Source organism: Eschrichtius robustus, chromosome 14, assembly GCF_028021215.1.
Source record: "Eschrichtius robustus isolate mEscRob2 chromosome 14, mEscRob2.pri, whole genome shotgun sequence".
In the NCBI taxonomy this organism is placed as follows: Eukaryota; Metazoa; Chordata; class Mammalia; order Artiodactyla; family Eschrichtiidae; genus Eschrichtius; species Eschrichtius robustus.
Genome location: NC_090837.1, coordinates 48,412,022 through 48,435,404, shown reverse-complemented (window position 1 = coordinate 48,435,404; position 23,383 = coordinate 48,412,022). Strand labels below are relative to the sequence as shown.

At 40.5% G+C, this 23,383-nt stretch overlaps 1 protein-coding gene across 1 annotated transcript in view; it reads left to right on the top strand.

Moving 5' to 3' along the window:
* The first annotated feature begins 433 nt into the window (after window positions 1–433).
* KLHL14 (kelch like family member 14) overlaps window positions 434–23,383 on the top strand; it is a 97,295-nt gene continuing 74,345 nt past the window's right edge. Inside the window, exon 1 of the mRNA XM_068563560.1 lies at window positions 434–1,371. Within this exon, the coding sequence (XP_068419661.1) occupies window positions 434–1,371 (938 nt within the window). The remainder of the gene's footprint in view (window positions 1,372–23,383) is intronic.

Sequence of the window (23,383 nt, the reverse complement as noted above, 5' to 3'; positions counted from 1 at the left end):
CCCGCCCCGGCCCGGCATGGACACGAGCCCACGGGGTGTCTCGGCCTCAGCCGCCACTTTGCCGTCGCTGCTGCCACCGCTGTCGCTGCCAAGAGCCGAGCCCGGGTGGTTTTAGGAAAGTGGGGGACGAAGTGTGTGGGCGGTGGCGAGAGGCGTAGTAGGGAGCAGAACGGGCGCCCGGACCCCAGACAGGGCCCTTCTGGTGGCGCTCACGGATCCAGCGCCTTCAGACCTCCTCCTAGGGTCGGGGTCCGGAGGCCAAGCTGAGCACTGATTGTGGTTCTTCGCCCTCCCCTCCCCTCCCCTCCACACCCGTCCCCACGCCGACCACACCCCACCCCCTCCACTACCCTTCTCCCCTCCCTCCCATCCCCCACCCCTGTCTGCCAGGTCGGAGGAGGGTTTAAAGCCAGGTGCGCCGAGTCAGCTCGCCATGTCCAGATCCGGGGACCGGACCTCCACCTTCGACCCCAGCCACAGCGACAACCTGCTGCACGGCCTCAATCTGCTGTGGAGGAAGCAGCTGTTTTGCGACGTGACCCTGACGGCCCAGGGCCAGCAGTTCCACTGCCACAAGGCCGTGTTGGCCTCCTGCTCGCAGTACTTCCGATCGCTTTTCTCCAGTCACCCCCCTCTCGGGGGAGGGGTCGGCGGCGGCCAGGACGGTCTGGGGCCCCCCAAGGACCAGCAGCCGCCGCAGCAGCAGCAGCCGCCGCCGCCGCCGCAGGAGGAGCCGGGGACTCCTTCCTCCTCCCCCGACGACAAGCTGCTGACCAGTCCTCGGGCCATCAACAACCTGGTGCTGCAGGGCTGCTCGGCCATCGGGCTGCGCCTGGTGCTCGAGTACCTCTACACGGCCAACGTGACCCTCTCCCTGGACACGGTGGAGGAGGTGCTGTCGGTCAGCAAGATCTTGCACATCCCCCAGGTCACCAAGCTCTGCGTGCAGTTCCTCAACGACCAGATCTCGGTGCAGAACTACAAGCAAGTGTGCAAGATCGCCGCCCTGCACGGCCTGGAGGAGACCAAGAAGCTGGCCAACAAGTACCTGGTGGAGGACGTGCTGCTGCTCAACTCCGAGGAGATGCGCGCCCTGCTGGACTCGCTGCCGCCCCCCGTGGAGTCGGAGCTGGCGCTCTTCCAGATGTCCGTGCTGTGGCTGGAGCACGACCGCGAGACCCGCATGCAGTACGCGCCCGACCTCATGAAGCGCCTCCGCTTCGCGCTCATCCCGGCCCCCGAGCTGGTGGAGCGGGTCCAGTCAGTGGATTTCATGCGCACCGACCCGGTCTGCCAGAAGCTGCTGCTGGACGCCATGAACTACCACCTGATGCCCTTCAGGCAGCACTGCAGGCAGAGCCTGGCCAGCAGGTATGAGACAACAAAGCGGGGGGGTGGGGGGGGGGGCGAGAGGCCGGAGGGAGGGGAGGGGGCAGGCAGGAGGGGGATAGGGGTGGCCCGGGCGGGAGGCTCAGGCAGGCTGAAAACAAACAATTCAGACTGTGTGGGGAAAGTTGATTTCAGAGTCCCTGAAAGGTCAACAGGAAACTGGCCTCACAGCTTCCCCGAGCGCTAGAAAGCCCACGTTCTCAGTATCCCCAGAGCCGGAGATGTGGGACTTGCGGGCTGAAACTGACAGGCAGGTGGGGTCAAAGGCCAGGCCGTTAGAAGTACAGCTTTGGAGCCCTTTTTATCCAGGCTTCCCTCTACATCTCAAAATATGCTTGCTTAAGAAAAAGGATTCTGTGATGAGAAGTCCCCACCCCACTCCCCCTCTTTCCTGCCTTGGGCAAGCGGAAGTGCCAGGCGACGCTCCAGGAGCAAAGCTTTCATTCATTCTGACACTCAAGTTATTTTCTGTTTTTCAGCGACTGGGGTTTGCTTAGAGCTCTGAAAGGCTTTGTCTTTTAGGGTCGCTGTTAGAAATTCTGGCATCCCATACCCAGGCAAACTTTTCTGTCTTATGAAAAAGCAAAACCTTTCCTTACAGCAAAGCAAGAGGATTCGGGGTGTCAGAGTGAATCCTGCCTAGTAGTTCCCATGTCAAAGGGAAGCACAGTTGAAAACTGAGAGGAGGGGAAGGTCATCTAGCTGCAGTTAGGTCTGTGCGCCTGCTCTGAAGTCACAAAGAAGTTGGAGAGTTGTTATTGCTGTTGTTGTTGCTATTTGGAATGTGTCCCCTGTGTGTAATGAACGTGGGATTTCTTGTCAAAGTGCAGAGAGAAACAATGCCTTTGAAAAATGCTGCTGAGATTAAAAAAAAAAAAAAAAAAAAAAAAAAGACTGTTGGAATTGACAATCATGTTTTATTGGCTCCAATTTTAAATGCCTTTTTAAATAAGCCCTAGCAGAGGGTTGCTTTCTCTTTTTAGAAAAGAGAAGCAGTATCTTCTCAGTTTCTCATGATAAAACATCATGATTCCAGATGCCAGGCTATCCCAGTCTAATCCACCTAAGTGCTATGTTAGAAAGTACATGGTTTAAGAATCCATCGTGGCCTTTTCCCACTCAGAACGATGTCTTAAACATGGGGTCCACTTTCTGCAGCCTTATGGAACTAAATGTTTATTTTTTCCGTCATGATGTTTCTACCAGACCTAGGTAACGAAAGTTTTAGGAAACTGGAAGATATTCTCTACAGTTGTTTAGGGAGCACTTGTATTCAGGTGAGGCCCACGGGAGGCATGGGAAATCTTGAACTTAGAAATCTTGTAAGTTGATTTTTCTGCTATTTGCAAGAAATGAATTGTAGTGTCAGAACATGACAGTTAAGACAATAACACAAACGAGGATCCAAACTCATGTGCTTGAATAGTGAACACAGGAGTCCAAGCGACAAGAACATGGAATGTATTTTTATTTTGTAAGAGTTCCAATTTGCCTAAAGATCAAGATGGTAAGCTTAACGTGACGGGCAAATGTTATCACACCAAGGAACACTGGTGATCAATATTCTGTTATTTTAACTTTTGTGACTTATAAATGACTTACAAATATACTTAACTTAGCATATATCATACTATTAAGTTATAGTCCTGAACATACATTTATTCATATTTTTAAAATGTACAATCTAGTATAAATTCAGAAACCCAGAAGGATAATAAAATTAAGATTTAACTTGTTGTAAGAGTAAGTTGGGGAAATAAGCATTATAAATTTGATCCAATAAATAAGCTTGAAGTCCTCAATGCACTTTTACCTGATAAATATGTCCTAGGTTTCAGTGTTGGAAGAGTTGACTTTCAAAATGCAAAATCCATTCCCCACCTTAGTCTGGATCCAGCATGCCAGCTGGGGCCTGCTGGCTCTGTCCTGGTGGATGGCTGATACCAGGCTGCCTGGCTCCGTGACGACACCGTCCAGCTTCACTGGGCCATATCATTTGAAGGATATGTAGTGGCGTCTGACCACTGAATGCTTACAAGTGTCATGGATGCTGCAAGAATCTGATACTTCTGCAATAGGAAGAAAACTGTATTTTCCTTTAAAAGTGGAAGATACGGAAAATAGTTCACGTGAACCTATTGTTGATCTCAAAGTAATATAATTTAGACTTTGTTCCATTATTAGTAACGGAAGCATTTTAATTTTAGGGACTAATTACATTATTCTAATTTTAATTCACAGAAAGAATGCAAGAATACCCATCAAGATCTTAACTTAAATGTAGACAAAAATGCTGTAAGTTGCAACCAATAGTATGATATCAGCCCATTTGTTACAGCATCAGAGCAATACAAAAATGTTCTCTCAGCCTTACATGTAGTCTAACAGAGGGATAAATGTGTTAAACAATTGTTTTTGAAATTGCATCACTTTTTATTGAAGACAGTTGAGTGGAAGGGCATTGTATTTATTACTTTTTATCCACCTGTAGTCTAAATATGAAAGAGTTCCTCAGATTCAGAGAAGGAGTTGAAAAATTTAAATTGGCCCGTCTGTTGGAATAAGTTCAAAATACACGCACATAGAATAACTTCAGAAGGAATTTACTTGTTTAAGAGTACACGTTATCTATAGAATGTAGGGCTATTAATATAATAACAATATTTTAAATATTTTTTTAAATTATTGAGTAATTTTGAATTTTTATTAAGTCTAGAAAAATAAAGCAAGCCAAGCATAGAGACTTTATAAATATGCAAATTAATTTAATTTTTGTCCTAGTTGTTTAGTTTTTCTGATTATGACATTTATACTCAGATTCATATTTTATTTTAGCAAACTAAGCATTAAGGATATTAAAAATAATAGACTTATTATCTTATTAAAATATATACATAACTAATTTAAGACCACAGGACTTAGATGGACAAAAATTAAAATATTTTGAAGTCTTATTTCTTATTTTCATATTGCTTTTTGCAAGAAATGGGACATTTAAGAAATAAGTTTTGAAAAAGTTTCTGGGAAAGTCATTATTAAAGGCTTCTAAAGCAAAAAAATTTAATAAAGTGACATGACATGCAACATTTAGTGCATTAAAAAGTAAATATCAAAAGACTTGTAGTGTAAGTTTAGCTTAAGTAACCCAAAAAGTTTTTTTATTTGTATTTTTTAAATTTTTATGCATAATTTAGTAATTGTCCCAAGTAAATCAAATTGGACTGGATTAATTAACTTCTCTTTTACATTTTCATTGCACCTCCCACAATGTAACAATTAAATAAACGTTTAGTGAAAGTTGAAGGAACAAAATTATAAAATAAGAAAGCCTCAGTGTTACATTTTACCAAAAGTTCTCCACCCTATGTTACTATTGCACATAACAAAAGTCCATTGAACCTCCTCCAGGAGAACACCTGTAATAGAAAAGCATTCATAAAAATAATTATATTTAAAAAATATTTTATCACCAGCTATTACAGTCCTGTATACAGTCCTGTACTGAAGTGTAATTTTCAAGAGATTATATTTTATAGATGATAAAAGGCTACCTTATAAAGATTTCACTTTCTGCAAAAGTCTATTTAAAGAGTTCATATAAATTAATGTAAAAATCTATTTAAACATCAGAAATACTAATTATCTATTTGCTAAAATGACTTGCAATGACTAAAAAGCCATTAGAATTCCTTAAGGCACAGTTTTGATTCCTGGTTTTTGTGCTTAGAAAATGTTTCTTTAAGTGTAGGGCAATATTTTCTATTGATTCCCTTCCTAAGACCTGAATAACAACCTTAACAAAGCAAACTAATCTGGTGTCCATGCATCCTCTAAATTGTGATTTCCCTTTATGTCAATTTGATACCCTCAGATAAGAACTTGTTAGGTAGTTAGATTTTGTATCAGAAGTCACTCAACCATTCAGAATACAATTTGTTTATTATCTAAAACAGGGCCATTGATTACAAAATTATAGCACAGATATGGGAGCCAGATACTTATATCCTACAATCAAAAAGCAATTAGAGTAGATATTAGTGCATTGCATTGGCTCAGAGGACTTACTGACAATAGTGGACATGTTCAAATTTTAACTCATCTTTGTTTTTTTTCCCCATACTTATGAACACATTGAGGCTCACTCATTACCTTAGCTACTTTCTAAGTATCTCAACTTTCTTATCTTAAAAATACAGTGAAAAGTGTTACTTTACTTACAACAGTTACTTCATACCAGGTGATAGTCTAAGCCTTTTACAAATATTAAGTTACTTAATGCTCATAATAGCCCTAAGGGATGGGTACCATCATTTGCTTCATTTTATGCAAGGAAAAACTGATGCACAGAGAAGTTAAGCATTTTGCCCATGGTTGCACAGCTGGTAAGTGGTAGAGCCAAAGTCTGAGCCCAAGCAGTTGTGGCTCTTGAGTCCGTGTTCTCATCCATGGTGTTCTGCTTCTTACTATGAGCCTCTCTATTCTATCATATAATCTGGTGATTGACCCTAGAGTTATATGTAGGTTTCAGACTTCCCTTTTGGAAAGACATTTATGAGGGTTAAATTTTAATGTATCTGACTTTAAAAGAAGTTAAGGAGATGTATTATTCTGGACCAAAGGTCAGCTTTTTTGTTTCGGTAAAAGGTCAAATAGTAATTATACTTGGCTTCAGGGTCACACTAACTCTGTTGCAGCTACTTCACTCTTCCTTGGTAGCACAAACACAGCCATGGACAATATGTAAATGAATGAGCATGGCTGCATTACAATAAAACTTCATTTGTGAGCATTGAAATTTCATGTGATTTTCACATGTTATGAAATACTATTCTTCTTTTTATTCTTTTCCACCATTTGAAAATCTAAAAACCATTTTGTGTTAGGGGGGTGCTGTATAAAAACAGGAGGCAAGCTGGATTTGTTCTGTGAGTCATAGTTTGCCAAAACCCATTTTAGGCACTTGGGATACATCAGTGAACAAAATGGACACAAAATTTTGCCCTTATTCTAGTGGAAAGAATCCCTCTGGTCTTCTTGCTTCTGTTTGGAAGGAATTCAAATCTAAATAATTCTACCATGCCAAGTTAAAATTTCAGCTTTCTATAGTAAGACTTAAGAATTTGAATAGCAACCCCAGGAAGGTAAATGGTGATTAATTAAAACAGTGAATGCGTTGCTCATTTTTTTCCAACATACTGAATATAGAACCAACTAACATAGATTGGTCATTATTCAGAATAGGCTTTAATATCATTGATATGGTATTTTAATGATTTCCAGGAGGAAAGTAGAGGAGCCAGGTACATTTAACACGCTGCTTTCTGAGATTGACATGTACATATCGAATAAACGAATCTAGGCATATGAATGAACATGTGAACAATTATTTTTCTAAATGCCAACCTGTATCTCCAGCTGCTGTGATCAAAGGGCATTCTTGGCAGGATTCCTGACTTCTAAGTGAATCAGCTGGATTGAGTATGTCTATAGAACCTCCCTGCCTTCTCCAAAGTGGGTAACCTCTGGAGGAGCGTGAGTGCTGCTGTGGGTTTGGCTTATGTGTCTATCTCCCCGACTAGATCAGGTGCCTGGACTTGACCCCAAAGTGTGAGTTCAGTATGAATGAGTATTGGTCTTAAATATAATTGTGGTGGACACTTAGGATTTGTTTCAGTTTCACGTGAATTGACAAAGCCAATGAAAGATAAAAATGGAGGTAATTTTAAAGATGATTACATACACACACACATACACGCACACAACTGCTGTTTGCCAGTAATAATGGTACCTATCACTGATTGAGCACCTACCATGAGTGAGCTTGACATATTACTTACATTCTTTCTAGTCCTTTCAATCTTTTTAAATATTAGACAGTTGAGGCTCAGAGAAAATAAGTAAGTTGTCCAATTATCTGAATAATGTTGAGTTGGGAGTCAATTGTCATCATCTGAAGAATAGTCTCTTATTATGAGTGCATATTGTAAATATGGCCTCTATGAAAAGCAAACTCCAATCTACACCTCCCATATCTTTGTTTTACCACAGCACAGTAGTGATTAACAGTTCCAACCCTCTAACACATCTTCAAACCACCCAACCAATGAAGAAGAGTGAGAGGAAGAGAGTAGAAAGCCCAGATTTTTTCCTACTGGTCAACCTACTCAATTATTAGTTCTGAGATTAAGGGGCTAAATAATGAGATTGCTGAGATTTATCACTATGATACTGACTTACTAAAAATAAGATGAGCCAATATATTTTCAATAAATCAATAAAAATAAGAACTTTTCAGCTTAACTTTGAAAAATCATTGTGAAAATAAAACAAACCAAAACAAAGCCTTGGAGCTTGTATTGGAACCAAGAGATTCCCCCCAGCCCCCTAGATTTCTGTGCACTGGAGTCCTAGAGAAGCTATCAGCTTTGTTTCTGTGAAGACAAGAGAAAACTCTTCACATTGGTGATACTTACAAGTGATAAATACAACAGGTAGAAGTCAGAATTATAAAAATACTCGTATGTTTTAATAACAGAAAATAAGATTACTCTAATTGAAAATTTATTCTGCTTATCTTTTGTTTCAAGAAAATCATTTTAACATTTGCTACACTGTAGTGTTTATGCCTTCTGTCATTCGTTTGGAATTTCAGAAAATATATTCAGTGCTATGTCATTTCCATTAACATCCAAGATAATTCTTGATGCATGAATTACTAATGATGATTTCTCTTAAAAAAAAAAACCAAACAAATAAGCACTGTTATGATATGGGCAGGACAGTGAGTTAACCAGGGGAAGGACTCTTGGTTGTAACATATAGTGAATATGTCTATTTTACTGTAAATATCAAAAGGGCTTATTTACTCACAAATATTAATGACAATCAGGTTAGAACTATTTGCAACATAAGACGTAAAGCAGAAAGGCACTAGAGAAAGCTTACTGTAGTTGGGAAATGAAAATAGCAAATATTTGTGATAGAAAGAGAGAAAATAAATCAAAGGGAAGTAAAAAAAAAAAAAAGAAAAAACAGCAGTAACAAAAATGCAAGGAAATATGGGAAATCAAAAAATTATTAAGATAGAAACCATCTGAAAAAGAAAGAAAAAGAGAACTAGTAGTAAAGGAGGATGGGGAAGAAAATTCTAGAGCTTGGAGAGTAGACGCTCAATATTTGTTGGACTAATAAGCACAAATTAAGAAGCATTTAAGTCACTACATAGTGAACATATAATTTGCAGAGTTATAGACAAAGTTCCACTAAAAGGAAAAAAAAAACTCTTTTCCTCAAAAGAAAAAATTTTTCAACAAGAAAAAAATGGTCAGCCATGGACCCTTCACTCCTATAATTTGATTCAGTTCAATAATTATATATTTGTAATCTGAGTTAAGATGTTTTATAAATAACTTTGTGTTCTTGTGCTAGATAATGCAGTAGCTTCAGAAGCATCAGGGTTTAAAGGGGCAGTCTGTTATGCCAACAAGAGGAGATGAAAATGTAACTGTATTCTTCGTAAATCTTGATTCTCAGTATAATTAGAGCTGGCAGCAGACCTGAGAAACAAGGGGACCTTCATGACCTTGGGCAGATTTTCTAAACCCATGCCCATGGCCGTGCCACTCCCACGGTGGGAATTTGGGGTGTTGCGTCGAATTTACCACTAACAAGAAGTTCTGCCACGGAATATCCCCCAAACTTGTGTTGAACATGTATAACACACCAAACTCTGTGCTATGGTCTGAGATACAGAGTGAAGAAGACAGACACATTCGTGACTTCATGTGGTTTACCGTATAAGGAAAAAGTAAATAAGTACACAGATTAATCACACTGGTAATACATGCTATAGATTGGAAAAGTGCCATTTGCTGGGAAACGGTATAACACAGTGCTGTAACCTTGTCGGAGTGGCCAAAGAGTTCTTTCTCTGGTACCTTCCAGGGGCTGAAAGAAGGTGTGTGTGGCCAGAGACTGTGCAGGGAGGGTTGTCCAAATCATAGAAGAAGTTGTGGGCTCTGCTAAGGATTATCCACTGCATGGATGAATTCCATATGGAAAAATCAGCATGCTTTTATACTTGAACTGAGTAAATGATCAATACTGTATTGGAAACACTGCCACCTTTGAATTCGTAAACCTAAATGTGTATCTTAGCTCTACTTTAGCTGAGTCCCACATCAGTAAAATGGGTTAAGAATTATTGTTCACCTTCCTGGGGTTTTGGTAAGGATCAGCTCAGAACGTGAAAAAACTACAAACAGAAAGTGCTAGTTGTAATTGATTTCTTTTTAATTTTAAAAGATACACTAAGCAAAGTTACCTGAATACGTTTTTGCCCATCTAGAAAACTCTTGAACATAATTTGTGATTTCACTGACAGCACAGAAATAGTCAGACTTCTAAGGACCTAAGAGTGAAGTTGGAGGGACCCGAAGGTGAACACAAGGTCATCAGAAGGAAGTGGGAAAATCAGAATTTTTGATTGCTCTCAGCAATTTATATTTCATTCCTGAAAATGATGGCCTCTTTAGGTATAAGAGTCTCCATTTCTTCCTTTCACAGAGGAGAGCCCCTCCTCTTTTTAATCTCATACATTCGATGTAGGACTCCGTTTGCTGCCGATCGCAGAGCCTCTGGCGTTCGTGTCTGGCTCTCTGCTCCCACAGCGCCTGCGAGCGGGTTGGTGAGTTACACCTGCGCTGGGACCCGAGCTTCCTCCGAGCTCAGCTGGGCCACCGTATGGAGACTGGCTCACTGGAGGCTGCAGAGAAGTGAACTGAAGAATTACAGTCGGTTTCACTTCCCTGCCTTATGTGCCTTCAGGTGCCTCTGAAGACAGACGAGGCCAGTGAAATGGAGAGGAGGACGAAGAGAGAAAGACCTAGGTTAGAGAAGAAAAGAGTCCTTGAAAATGTAGAGGCATCGCTGAAAGATGCGGAGGGACGGATGTGTTTGCGTGTCTGCGTGCGTAGCCCCCGACACTGCGTACTGTGGGCTGCCAGCTTGAAATTTTCTGTACGGTGGCTTCTGAGAGGTGTTTTTATCAGCTAAGGGTCTATTTTGCGTGTGGGTGGGGCCGGGACAGTCAAAGATTTCACAGTCTGGCACTGAGTGAGGAGTTACTGGGTTGGGAGGGTCAATTTTTCGCCAAAAAGAAAATAGTCGTATTTTGTAAATCCTGCTTAGAACAAAGCAGCAGACTCTGTCTGGCCCTGATTTTTAGCACCCCTCAGAACCAAGCACACCGGAACATCCTGGGCAAATGGAAAGGATTAGAGGAGGGAATGGAAAATCTGTGAGTCAGAGAGGGAAACTTCGAAGGAAGAACTTTACTGCTTTAGGATGCACACCAGGACCTCAGCACTTCCTACCCCATATGCATTAACAGGGGGCCATGGATACTGTGAGGGATTCCCAGCCAATACTGGTGTGTTATAGAGGCAGAAGCGTGAGCCTCCTAGCAGGGACCAATTTGGTGGATTGGTTACTATGACAACTGTACCACTACTGTCAGTGGCAATTCCTGTAAACTCCCTGTCTTAAGGTTTTTGCAAGGATTCACTCCAGAATAACATCTGTAGGTACAGACTACAGAGTAAAGCTAGGAGATATAGGTATGGAGAGAAAGAGAATACGACATAATAGGAGGTACAGATAAAAATGTTATGTTATAGTGCAAATATCTTAAACAGTTCTATTGCAGAGTAATTAAGACCTAAAATTCAGACAGATGCAGGTCAAATCCCACCTTGACCACTTAAAAGCTGGCTCTCTTTGGGGAATTTACTTAATCTGTTTTCAGATTGCTTACCTCTGAAATGTAGATAATGATACCCACCTCATCAGGGCAATTCTGAATGTTGGAAGAATGTATGTACTACACTTAACACAGTACGTGACGGTAAATACTTAATCATTGATAGCTTTTATTTTTATAGGAATAGTTCTGTTTATATCCAATTTACCTTTCTGTTCACTTGTTAGGACTCCTAATTCCATACAGGATGTTCATTCTAGAGCCGGATTCTCACAGTCTGAGTTCCAAGTGCTGCTCTGATAGTGATAAGGTTTAGCTGACAGTGTCCATTTTATCCACCTTTGAGTAAACTACAGAGCTGAGACCAGTCCTGAGTCTGGCCCATTCCCTTGTTCTATCCATGTCAGCAATTGGAAAAGTTAGAAAAGCCTTTGTGGATTCAGGTTGAACAGTTTTTTTGAGGTGTAATTTACACCCAACACTATTCACCCATTTCAAGTGTACAGTACAAGGAGCTTTAGTATATTCACAGTGTTTGCTACCATCACCACAATTAATTTTAGAACATTTTTACCACCCTCTCCAAAAAGACCCCATACCTATTAGCAATCAGCCCCCATCTGCCCCTGCCCCTTGCAGGTGTAGGCAACCACTAATCTACTTTCTGTCTCCATAAATCCATAGATTTTCTTATTCTGGACATTTCATATGGAATATGGCATCATGCAATATATGGTCTTTGGAGCTGGCTCCTTTCATGTAGCATAAGTTTTCAAAGTTCATCTATGTTGTAGCATGTAACAGTACTTAATTCCTTTTTATGGCTAAATAATATTCCATTGTATGGATAAACCACACTTTATCCATTAGTGGATGGACATTTGGTTTGTTTGCACTTTTTGCTATTATGAATAATGCTGCTATGAGCATTTATGTACAAGTTTTTGTGTGAACATATGTTTTCATTTCTCTTAGATACATACCTAGGAGTGGAATTGCCGGGTCTTATGGTATCACAGTTAACACTGAACAAATGTTTAACTTTTTGAGGAACCGTCAGAATGTTTTCCAAAGCATCTGCACTGCATTCTCACTAGCAGTGTATAAAGGCTCCAATTTCTCCACATCCTCGCCCACACTTAATACCTGCCTTTTTGACTGTAGCCATCCTAATGGATGCGAAGTGCTATCTCACTGTGATTTGCATTTCCCTAATGGCTAATAATGCTGAGCATCTTTTCGTGTGTTTATTAGCCACTTGTATATTTTTTGGAAAAAAGTTTTTTTCAAATCCTTTGGCCATTTTTTTAGTTTGGTTATTTTCTTTTTCTTATTGAGTCGTAAGAGTCTTTTTGGCATTTTTAGGAGGGCTTCCTATGGTTCCTAGATCACAGCTGGGGCCACCTTCTGCAGGAATTGGGTGTTCCATTTGACAAAAATGAAAATCAAATGCATGCACATGTACAGTGGAAAATTCTCTAGATACTTTTATAAGGCACATATGTCTTATTAAAATTCTTGGTTTTTAGTGGGGCAGAGGAAACTATCTGTGGTTGATTTTCATGTTGTTCGTTTTCTTCTTCATGTGATTATTTTGGCTCTATGTTGATTTAGGCATTATATTCCTCAAGTGGTAGTCTGCACTTGGTGTAGCAAATCTTTTATTCAAAGAAAATATATTTATTACTCAAGTTATTTATTTACATTGTCTTAAAGGCACATCAGAAATTTTTATTCAAACTATGTTTATACAATAATTATTTTAGGGAAATGAGGTAAAATTCTTTGACTGCCAAGACAGTGATGCCTCATAAGAACCACTGAAGAAGAAGAAGAAATTTTTTAATAAAACCTGAAAAACAGATGCTCTTATTTGAAAGGGGTGCAAAAGTGTTCCTTGTGGGGATCAGCAAGAAACAGCACAGCCCAGAATTTTCAGTCACGGCTGACATTCAACTGAGGGCTTCCCTATATGTATCACCAAGGCAGTTTTTGACATGGAAAAGCTAAATTCATCATGAGAATAACTTGTCCGGTTTCATCTTCCTTTGCTACAGTGTCCTTGCAATTTTCCTTAGGGACAAAAAATATCTACTTCTCTTGACTCTTGACTTTTCTCTTGAAAAGTAAGAAATTACTTTTACTACTCTTGACTCTTGACTTTTCTCTTGAAAAGTAAGAAATTACTTTTACTACTCTTAGTAGGTTAGGTTAGGTTACTTCACTGACTCTTTTTTTTTTAAAGTTTTTAATTTATTCATTTATTTATTTTTGGCTGCACCGTGCAGCATGTGGGATCTTAGTTCCCTGACCAGGGATCGAACCCAGGCCCACAGCAGTGGAAGTGTGGAACCCTAACCACTGGACCGCCAGGGAATTCCCATAGGTTACTTCGCTAACTCTTGCTTTGAGTGTATGGATGTGGCAGAATGTTCAGCAAATCATTTCCTAAGTTTAATGTTTATGCTTCTGGACGGAACAATTTCTATTTTGATTATGAATCTCTTTGAACAATCAAATTCTTGCTTTCTGTTAAAAGATTTACATGTCTATTACACGACAAAGAAGACTTCAGGCCACCATCATAGATCTGAGTGCAAAGCAGTAGAAATTTTAACGTGGATTTCTTATCTGGCTATTCAAAGGGACAAAGTGTTATTAAAAGCATGTGATAACTTCGTAGGTTTTAGTAGCACTACCACCAGATCCCAGGTAAGCAGATAATTGCCTAAATTAGTCACTTTGTGTGTGTAGAAGGCAGGCACCTTCTTCCCTCGGCAGAATTATAGAGAAGATACCTAATTCAAGGTAGTCAGTTCAGAACCCTGAGAAGCCCAATAAACTTCAACTGTCACTCAGACAGTCTTATATTCAAAATTTGGAAAGAGAAAGCAGACAAAGCAAAACTGAAATAGTGAAACACCACTTTGTTGCACTCAAACTCAAGATCTGTGCTTGCTCCAGAGTTAGGAAGCAGCAAACAAAACCAGCAGCAAGCAAACATCCATTCCAAGGAAGGGGCACCCCCTGTACAGGAAGAAGCCCCTCAAGTCTTGCATCAGCCTAGTCAAACTGAGAGCCCAGGTTCCAGAACACAATAGTCTTTTTGACCTAGAAAGAATAGTCTCACCTCAGAAAGATTTTTCTGGAGAGTGCTTCCCATTTTTTATGGCAAGGAAACTTTAGAATCTCAGAGCATGAGAAACATTCAACATGTCTGAAAGCACAAAGAAATGTATGTCTATAGCTTTACAGACACTAATTAGAGTCTGCCACAAAAGCTTATGGAATCACTTCTCTCCTTTATCCGTATCTGTTCTTATCCCTCCTGGTTGCCCTCCCTTCATTGGAACATTGTTAACCATTAACATTTACTGCATATGTAAGTAGCCGAGCACCAAGCAGAGGAGGAGATAAGAAGTCTGCCTCCCATGTTCCAAATTCTCCATACGGTGAGTGGTCGGTTGACTGCTATAAAATACAGCTGTTGTGTGGTGAAATTAAGATGATCCTTTCTTAAAGCAGTTGTGCAGGTTTTGACCATTGAAGCCTCCTTCTCAAGTGTCAATCCCCAAAAATGAGTGTGAGAGTCATTGGCATCGTTCTGCCCTGTGTTGGCTGGATAGTTCTGTTAAGGACTGTATTAGTCTGCTCAAGCTGCCATAACAGAATAAATATGGACCAGGTAACTTAAACAACTGAAATTTGTTTTCTCACAGTTCTATTCTAGAGGCTGGAAGTCCAAGATCAAGATCCAGCAGGGCTGGTTTCTGGTGAGGTCTCTCTTCCTGGTTTTCAGACAGCTGCCTTCTCACTGTGTGCTCACATGACCTTTCCTCTGTATGCAGAGCTGGGGGGTGGGGTGGGGAGAAGAAGAAGGGAATCTCTGGTGTCTCTTCCTCTTCTTATAAGGACACAAGTTCTATTAGATGTGGGCCCCACCCTTATGACCTCATTTCACCTTAACTACCTCCTAAAAGCCCTATCTCCAAACACAGTCACATTGGGAGTTAGGGCTTCAACATAAGAATTTGGAGGCAACACCATTCAGTCCAAAACAAGGGCCAAGAATAGAACACAAGGAATTATAAAACAGGTTCGAGGCACTAACTGAAATGTTACTTTTCAACTAGATCTATACAGGCAAAATTATCTAGGCAGATGAGCAATTATCCAAGTCAGCAATGTGTTGATAGATCCTCCAATAATACAAACCTAGAAGAGAAAAAAAAAGTACAGATCTGCTTTCCTCAGCCCCATAAAATCTTGCCTAAATCAGTAGTTCTTTGAAGAATCAACCATAGAGCATTTTTACTGAAACATATCTTCCCTAGTCCTACCCAGAGATTCTAAATAGATTGATCTGGAACATGGACCCAGGAACCTGCATATTTAGCAACTTCCTGGGTGATTTTGGGACCACATTGTGAAAATCACGAGACTAAACAGATGCTTCTGTTTTCCAATTTGCTACATATCTATGGACGATGGAAGAAAATACTGATTGCAATTTACTGGAAGATAAGTTTAAGGAAAATTTATTGCAAAACTAAAAGAAATCAGATTCACTGACATGAGAAAAAGGGAAATGAGTCTTAGGGAAAGTTATTGGAATTACCGGACTCTAGGGGATTTGCTTCCTGATGATGAAATTTGGGTACCTACTGCGCTAGAGAATTTTCAGGATAATTCAAGCCACACAGTATAGAGTCCACAATTCAGCTTCAGAGAATGTGGTGAATTTTCCCAGAATAATTTGTTTCTGCCTGTCAGAGATCTGATGATTGAAAAGGACAGTGTCAGGGATTGGCTGATCGGTGAGTCTGAGAGGCTTCTGCAAATTCCCCTTCCTGGGGAGACGTTGGAGGGCCTCCTAGATCCTGCAGATCCCTTGAGCCAGGGTTTCCTTTATCACTTAGCCCCTCCAGGGTTGGTGAAGCAGCAAAGAACAGAAAGAACTGGCTCCCCTCAGGGAGGGAGAGGAAAAGAAGAGGAGGATAAGAAATTCCTATTTCACCCACCGCAACGGGGTGTCCCTGAGCTGGATCCCACAAGCCACACCTCATCGTCTCCACAGCACACACCCCAGGCCTGCCTCAGTCCCTCGCGGCTTCTCTACCCCAAAATGAGGATAACTTTCATTTATCTTAATCCCAGGATGATTTCATAACATTATTCTTCCCCTAAAAATAAATTCTGGGCCCATGTAGAGGGTATCAGCTACAACTCCCTTTTCTTGAAGATGGATACCTATTTATTGCCATGAATATTCCAAGAGAAGCATGGGGTAATACATTCAGTTACTAACTAACTTTTCTCCCTATCTCTCTGCATGACCACTCCTGCAGTGACGCTCCAACTGGCAACAGCCTGCCTGGCAGGAGGCTGGCTCCTGTTACTCAGAACGAGCTTCCTACTTTCCCCACGAGAAATCTTTCCCTGGAGTTAGAGGAATGGGTAAAATCAGTCTCTAGACCCATGAGGTGTCAGTCAGGCCATTGTCCCCTCATCCTGAATGGCTGAACTTCTGTTTGGGGAACGTGATTTTGTTAAAGATTCATTTTTACTGTTAGGTCTTGGACTGTCAGATACAAGTAATTTCAGTGGGAGGTATGTGACATCCTGAACTTGGATTTTCAGCGTCATCATGTGATCTTGTGTCTTTCTGCACTTTGTCTTGGGCAGCAGGTACCAACATTTCCCCAGGTCAGGAAGTCAGTCTTTTCTCTTCAGAAAGGCGGCCAGATGGGAGGGAGAGAGAGAGAAGTCTCAATAATGAGATTGGTTCTCAAGAGGCAGCGTAGTCTAATAATTGGCCTTTATTAGGGGTTTAAACGCAGGCATTACTTAGGAGTCCATCACTGGCATGAGAGTGATGCTTTATCGCTTTTCGTCACTAGGCTACACAGAGCTTGAATAGCTCCTTGGTGACAGGCTGCACAGAACCACTTCTCTCTTGAGCAAGAAGAAGAGTTTTTTCCTATTACACAAACACTGGTGTCCCTGCCAGCGTGTTGGGTGGCATCTGTGCTAGTGAGTAGGGAGACCCCGAGTCCTACTTGGAGGCAGGAGGATTAGTCGAAGAGGTCATACTTGCCACACAACTTCCTCCCAGGAATAGGGAGGATTAATGAGATGCTATTCCCATTGCAATTCATGCTCCTCAGTAAGTCACCATGTACTAGGTATTAGAATTAGAGATTATATAGGTAATCAAGCAAAGAAGATACTCAACTACTTCTAGTTACCAAAGGAAGCTTTAATCTAGGAGGTTGGGAAGAGGGGGGGTGTGGAAATGCAGTGAGTATAAAGTTGGCTGGAAGCCATTTTTCCTCATGAAGCAAAGGACCAGGAGTGAAGTGTGAAATGCTATGTACAATATGAAGATAGACCCATTCTGGCTTATGAACTAAGCCTTGGGGAGGCTTACATTTCATGGATTCAGATGAGGACCTTAAGACACTTTTGTCATATCTGCCTCTGCCATCATGAACCCGTCTACAGCTTTGGTGTTCAGAGAAATGTGGCACAAACATCGGCAAACTACCCCACCTGCATGCTGGGGGACCCGGTGACATTCTGAGTTCAGTATGTGTCAGTGAAGAATTGTGGAAGAATGTACTAGTGTGCTACAGGGGCTCGGGTGAGAAGTGAAGGAGTGGGAAGATGGTTCATTACAATTGTAACATGCAAAGCTCCAGTCATTCAACATGTTGAGCTTCTCATGGTCAAACCTATAAGAAGGGGCCAAGTTGGAATGTGACTAGGGTTCAAGATTTTAAAGTCCTGGTTTCTTCCATTTACTATAGCGTGTCCTCAACTATGGTTTACCTGCCACTGGTAGAATGTGAGACCATTTCAGATGGTACACGAGAAACCATTTTTAAATTTATTTTAATCGTTAGGTATTACTATATTTTAACATGTATTAGAGATAAAACACAGTTAACCCATGAAGCCCATGATTCATAAATATAATTGCTAGAACAATGATTCTCAATACCGGTTGTATATTAGAATCACACAGAAAGCTTAAAAAGATTTTTAAAAAACACCGATGCTGGGTCCCACAGTAGATCATGAAATCAGAATCTCTGAGAGGCGCCCCGACCCTAAATATTTTATAAAAGCTCTCCCAGGTGGTTCTAAAGAGCGGCCACCATTGGGAAAGACTAGAACAGACCGGGATGAAGCATTTTAAAGTGATGAGTTTTAAATAAAATATTAAGTAAATAATATACGGATCTGGCAAAGATCATTAAGGTCCTGTACTGTGCTAATAACTGAAATTTGGTAAACTTCCCTCTATCGTGGGTAGCTCCCATTCTGGGGGACAACACTGATCCTAGGTAGCAGGTTAGATCTGGGGGTTAATCAACAAGACTGTCTGTTCTCCACTATGTCACCCTCTGACTCTTCCACATTTTGGTTCAGAAACATGGCTTTTCCTCTTTCCTTTTTGCCTTTTGACACCCCCATCACCACACCCACTGACTGGACCTTAAAACAGACGAGGAAAAAAAAGGATGATAAGAATCTGTAATGACATATATCTGGATTAGTGGGATTGCAAATGACTTTGACTCTTTTCACCAGTTCGTTCTTTTATTCATCATTTCTTCATTCCCACAACAAGCATTTACTGAGTACCTATGTAGTACTAAGTCCTTTTTGTGTTTAACTATACTTAGAATTTTTCTCAATGAGCCTGTGTTGTCTTTATGATCAAACGAATCTTAAAGTTACTTCCATTTTAGGAAAACTAAATACTGTATATGACTGACCATTCTCCACTCACCACGCAGCCAGACTCCTGGCGGGAGAAAAAGTGTCAGAAGGTGGAAGCAAAGAAATTTTCAGCCATTCCTGAGAATCACAGAAGGGTTGTATGCGAAAGCCCTAGAGACATTTCCTCTGTGAAATGGAAGAAATAAAACCCATCCTGAGGCACTGGAAAAGGTGCCCAAACCCTTTTTCCTCTATTCTTTCATCTGTTAAATGGGGATAATGATACTTTATTTTTACCTACCTCAGAGAGGCATTACCAGGTCTATTTAAAGGCTCTTCTGTGTAATTACCAAGAACAGCTATGATAAAAAAAAAAACCTAAATACAACAGCAAATCAGCTGGAACAAGTTCTCCAGGGAGTTTACTTCTCTGGAAAAATTTAAGAAAGGGGTAGCAGCTCTCCTCTGGGGACTTTTGGGTACCCTTCTAGCTGGAAGTTTAGGGAAGGCTAGCTGATCTGGAAAGTCTCCTCCTGGCTACTGATTTGGGATCTTTCTCTGTTTACTTTTTCCCCACGGTCTAAGTAGTTTCCATCTGAAATTCGTCTTTCAAGTTTTTCAGATCTTAACTCAGAAACTGTTTTATCCGTGAAAAGAATCTCAAGCAAGGCACTTAACCTATGACAGAGAAACAGAGAGAGAGTGTTAGAGAGAGACAAAGAGAGAGAGAGACAGACAGAGAGACAAAGAGAGAAAAGGGAGGCTATAATGTAGAGGATATGTGCATTTTATCGAGGATAAGTAATGGGGAATTCTTTGATAGTTTATAAAAAGAGGACCGAAGTAATTGATCGTTAATGTCAGGCTTTGCTGAAATTCATTTGACAAAGCATGTAGGGTAAATTAGATGGGAGCAGAAGCTCACAAAACAAGGACATCACTATTACAACAGCTCAAGAGAAAGGCAACCCAGCTGAATCAGGCTACTGGCAGTTTGGTTGAAATGAAGAGATATATTTTTTTTATATTGGAGTATAGTTGATTAACAATGTTGTGTTAGGTTCAGGTGTACAGCAGAGTGACTCAGTTATACATATACATGTATCTATTCTTTTTCAAATTCTTTTCCCAATTAGGTTGTTACAGAATACTGAGCAGAGTTCCCTGTGCTATACAGTAGGTCCTTGTTGATTATCTATTTTAAATATAGCAGTGTGTACATGTTACAGCTCTAGAATCCATAGGATTTGGTACAACATTGACTATAGCAGGAAAATGAGAGAAGAGTCAAGACTACCATAAAATTTGGAGAGTTGGATATCATAAGGTTTGGGGACTTCCTTAACAGAGAGAGATGGCAGCCAAGAGTGAGTGGGTTGAATTTATGAATGAGATCTAGACCAATGCCATTGTAGGAAGCCCAGTGGTTTTATATTTTTGCTAAACTTGCTTGTGCAGTAAATATTCTGACTGTTTATAAACAGTGAACCTATGGTACCTGAAAAGGCTTCTAAACAATAAAAGAAAATGTCAAAATTCCAAAGATGGATTTTCAAATGAGTGCTTTGTAAGTTTAATAATTATGCATAATAATAATCATTGTCATTTATCGATTGATTACTATGGGAACTACATACATATTTTCCATATGCAACTCAGATGTCAGCTGGTGGCTTTTCAGTTCTGGTAAAGATCTGGTAAAATTGTTGCAAACCCTTTCAACCCAAAGGCCTGTGGAAATCCAAAATCTGTCTTTGTCTCTGTGAATCCCTAGGGCTTTACATCTTCCCGAATTTCCCTGCCTCCGGATCACTACCAAACACCACTGCTGTACCACCAGATGTGAAATTGCACATTCACTCACCGCTTGTATAAAATGCTAAGCCATCACAGGGTTAGCAAAGTTCACTGAAGTTGGAAAGTCGTGGGAAAGAGGCATAACTTCTTCCAGTCTGCTCCAGCCTCTCCCTACTGGCTCATGTTGGGAGCACCAGTTTTTTTGTTTGTTTGTTTTGTTTTATAAATTTATTTATTTTTTATTTATTTATTTTTGGCTGCGTTGGGTCTTCATTGCTGTGCGCGGACTTTCTCTAGTTGCGGCGCGCGGGGGCTACTCTTTGTTGCGGTGAGCGGGCTTCTCATTGTGGTGGCTTCTCTTGTTGCAGAGCACGGGCTCTAGGCGTGCGGGCTTCAGTAGTTGTGGCTAGAGGGTTCCAGAGCGAAGGCTCAGTAGTTGTGGTGCACGGGCTTAGTTGCTCCGCGGCTTGTGGGATCTTCCCGGACCAGGGCTTGAACCCGTGTCCCCTGCATTGGCAGATGGATTCTTAACCACTGCACCACCAGGGAAGTCCCGGGAGCATCAGTTTTTGTCTCCCCTCACGGTGCAGAGACATTCATCTTTAAAGGCAACAGCAGCATGAAGTGCCTTTCGTTGGTTGAAGAGACTAGCTCTAGGAGGTGATTTTGTTTATGAGTTGCAGCCATTTCTTTTCCAAATTATGCTTAAATGACTTCATTTAACCCTCACAACATTCCCACTTTACAGATGAGGCAACTGAGGCTTCAGGAGGTTGAATACCAGCCCATATAAACATATGAAGTGGTAAAAAGAGAACTTCAGTCCAGGTCTGGCTGATTTTTAAATTAAAATTAACTTAGCCTTTGAAAGATGGAATAATTATTATCTACCCCCATTTACATTGCCCCTTCAAAACTGCTTAGTTTTTCCATTACATCTTTGTTTTTAAAAAAAAATGGCAATACACCTCTGAAGACCATATATGGGGAATTACAGAGTAAAAATCCCGGTATTTATGTATCATTTCAGAGAGAATGAGTTGGGATGACTAAAATGTCTAAACCATGGAAATGTGATGCTATTACTTCTAAGTAATAAAATTTGGATGGGGACATGGGCTACTCGCTTATCAAACCTGCAGATTACACAAAGGCATGGCTATACTGAGGATGATGGCGATGAGGAGGAGGAGGATGGTGATAGACAGCATTTAATTAGCACTGCTATAAATGCTTTGCATATATTTTTTTTAATCCTGAGGATTAAACAAACCTATGCCTTAGGTCTGTTCTTATCCCAGTTTCACAAACGAGATTCAAGAGGGCAAAGAAGCTAGCCTGAGGTCACTCATCTCAGAAGAGCTGAAGCCAAAAGTCTCACCCCAATTGTGAGACCTACACTCTTAACAACCAGGCTGTCCTGCTTGGAGAATCGTGATATTTCCAATAGATGTCCCCACTAGAATGGAAGTAACTGCCATGAAGAACAGGGAATTTATTCCTCTTGTTCGCACCGTGATCTTTAGTGTTTAGAACGCAGTAGAAACTGGAACATAGTAGAAACTCAATTAATAATTGCTAAATGATAAATTAATTGAAACAAAGTGTCTCAATCAGTAGAGGATAGAAAAGCATTTAAAAAGGGTAATGCATTGATATTTAAAATACTTAACTAGGAGAAATATAGGATAGGGAAAAGCCTGACTTGACAACCTGGGTTGGTTTTTTAAAGACAATCTGTATTTGTAGTCAGCTGGAAGCTGTATAGGAACCAGCACTGCATTGTGGCAGCTGAAAGACCATTGTGATTTTTAAAAAGCCTTAAAAAAATACATCACATCACATATCAATATCATATTTGTTATATTGTGTACAGTTCTAATAAGGTACATTGAGTACATTTTTAATAAGGAAAATGGAAATTTTTTCAGAAAGAAATGGAAATTTTCAACATGCTAAAGAGAAGACATATAGCAACTATCTGCCATTATCGGAGGTGCTGCCATGACAGCACCTTGCTCTTTTTCTCTGAAAGACTTTGGCAGATTCTCAGCTCAGCATAAGGAGAAAAAAAATCAATCTAACACAACTGTCCAACAACTTTCCACAATAGAGTGCGTTTGAAAACCTAAGGTCCATTTCATTACAAATTTCCAAATTAATAAGAATACTTATAAAAAAAAAACTATTGAAAGGATTTCTACATTATGTAGAGAACTGGACCAAATCAGTGACCTCAAGTCTGGCTGTGTGTCAGAATCAACCAGAAAACTGTGAAACATTATTGATTTTTAAGGCCTCATCCCGCTGAATCATAATCTCCGGGAATTGGGACCTAAGAATCTATCTCAAGAATCTTAATTTTTTAATCCCCTCAGATGATCTTGATGACTTTCCAGACTTGGAAATTCCTGAACCAGATGACCTCAAAGTTCTCTTCTAACTCTCTGACTTAATGATTCTTAAGAATATTGCAGAACATTTTCTTTAATAAATAAATAATGATTAGTTATCTGCAAAATGAACTTAGCCTAAATGTACATGGGTGGCTCTAAAGTGCCAGCAGACCAGCTGATTTCTTAAACTGGTTAAAACACTTCTTGCAATCTAGTTAATAAAAAATGTTTATATGTATCCTGGGAAGGAAAACTTTATCTGGCCTGTTTCCCAATTATTAAAGTTCCAAATCACTGAAATGTAAATAAATGA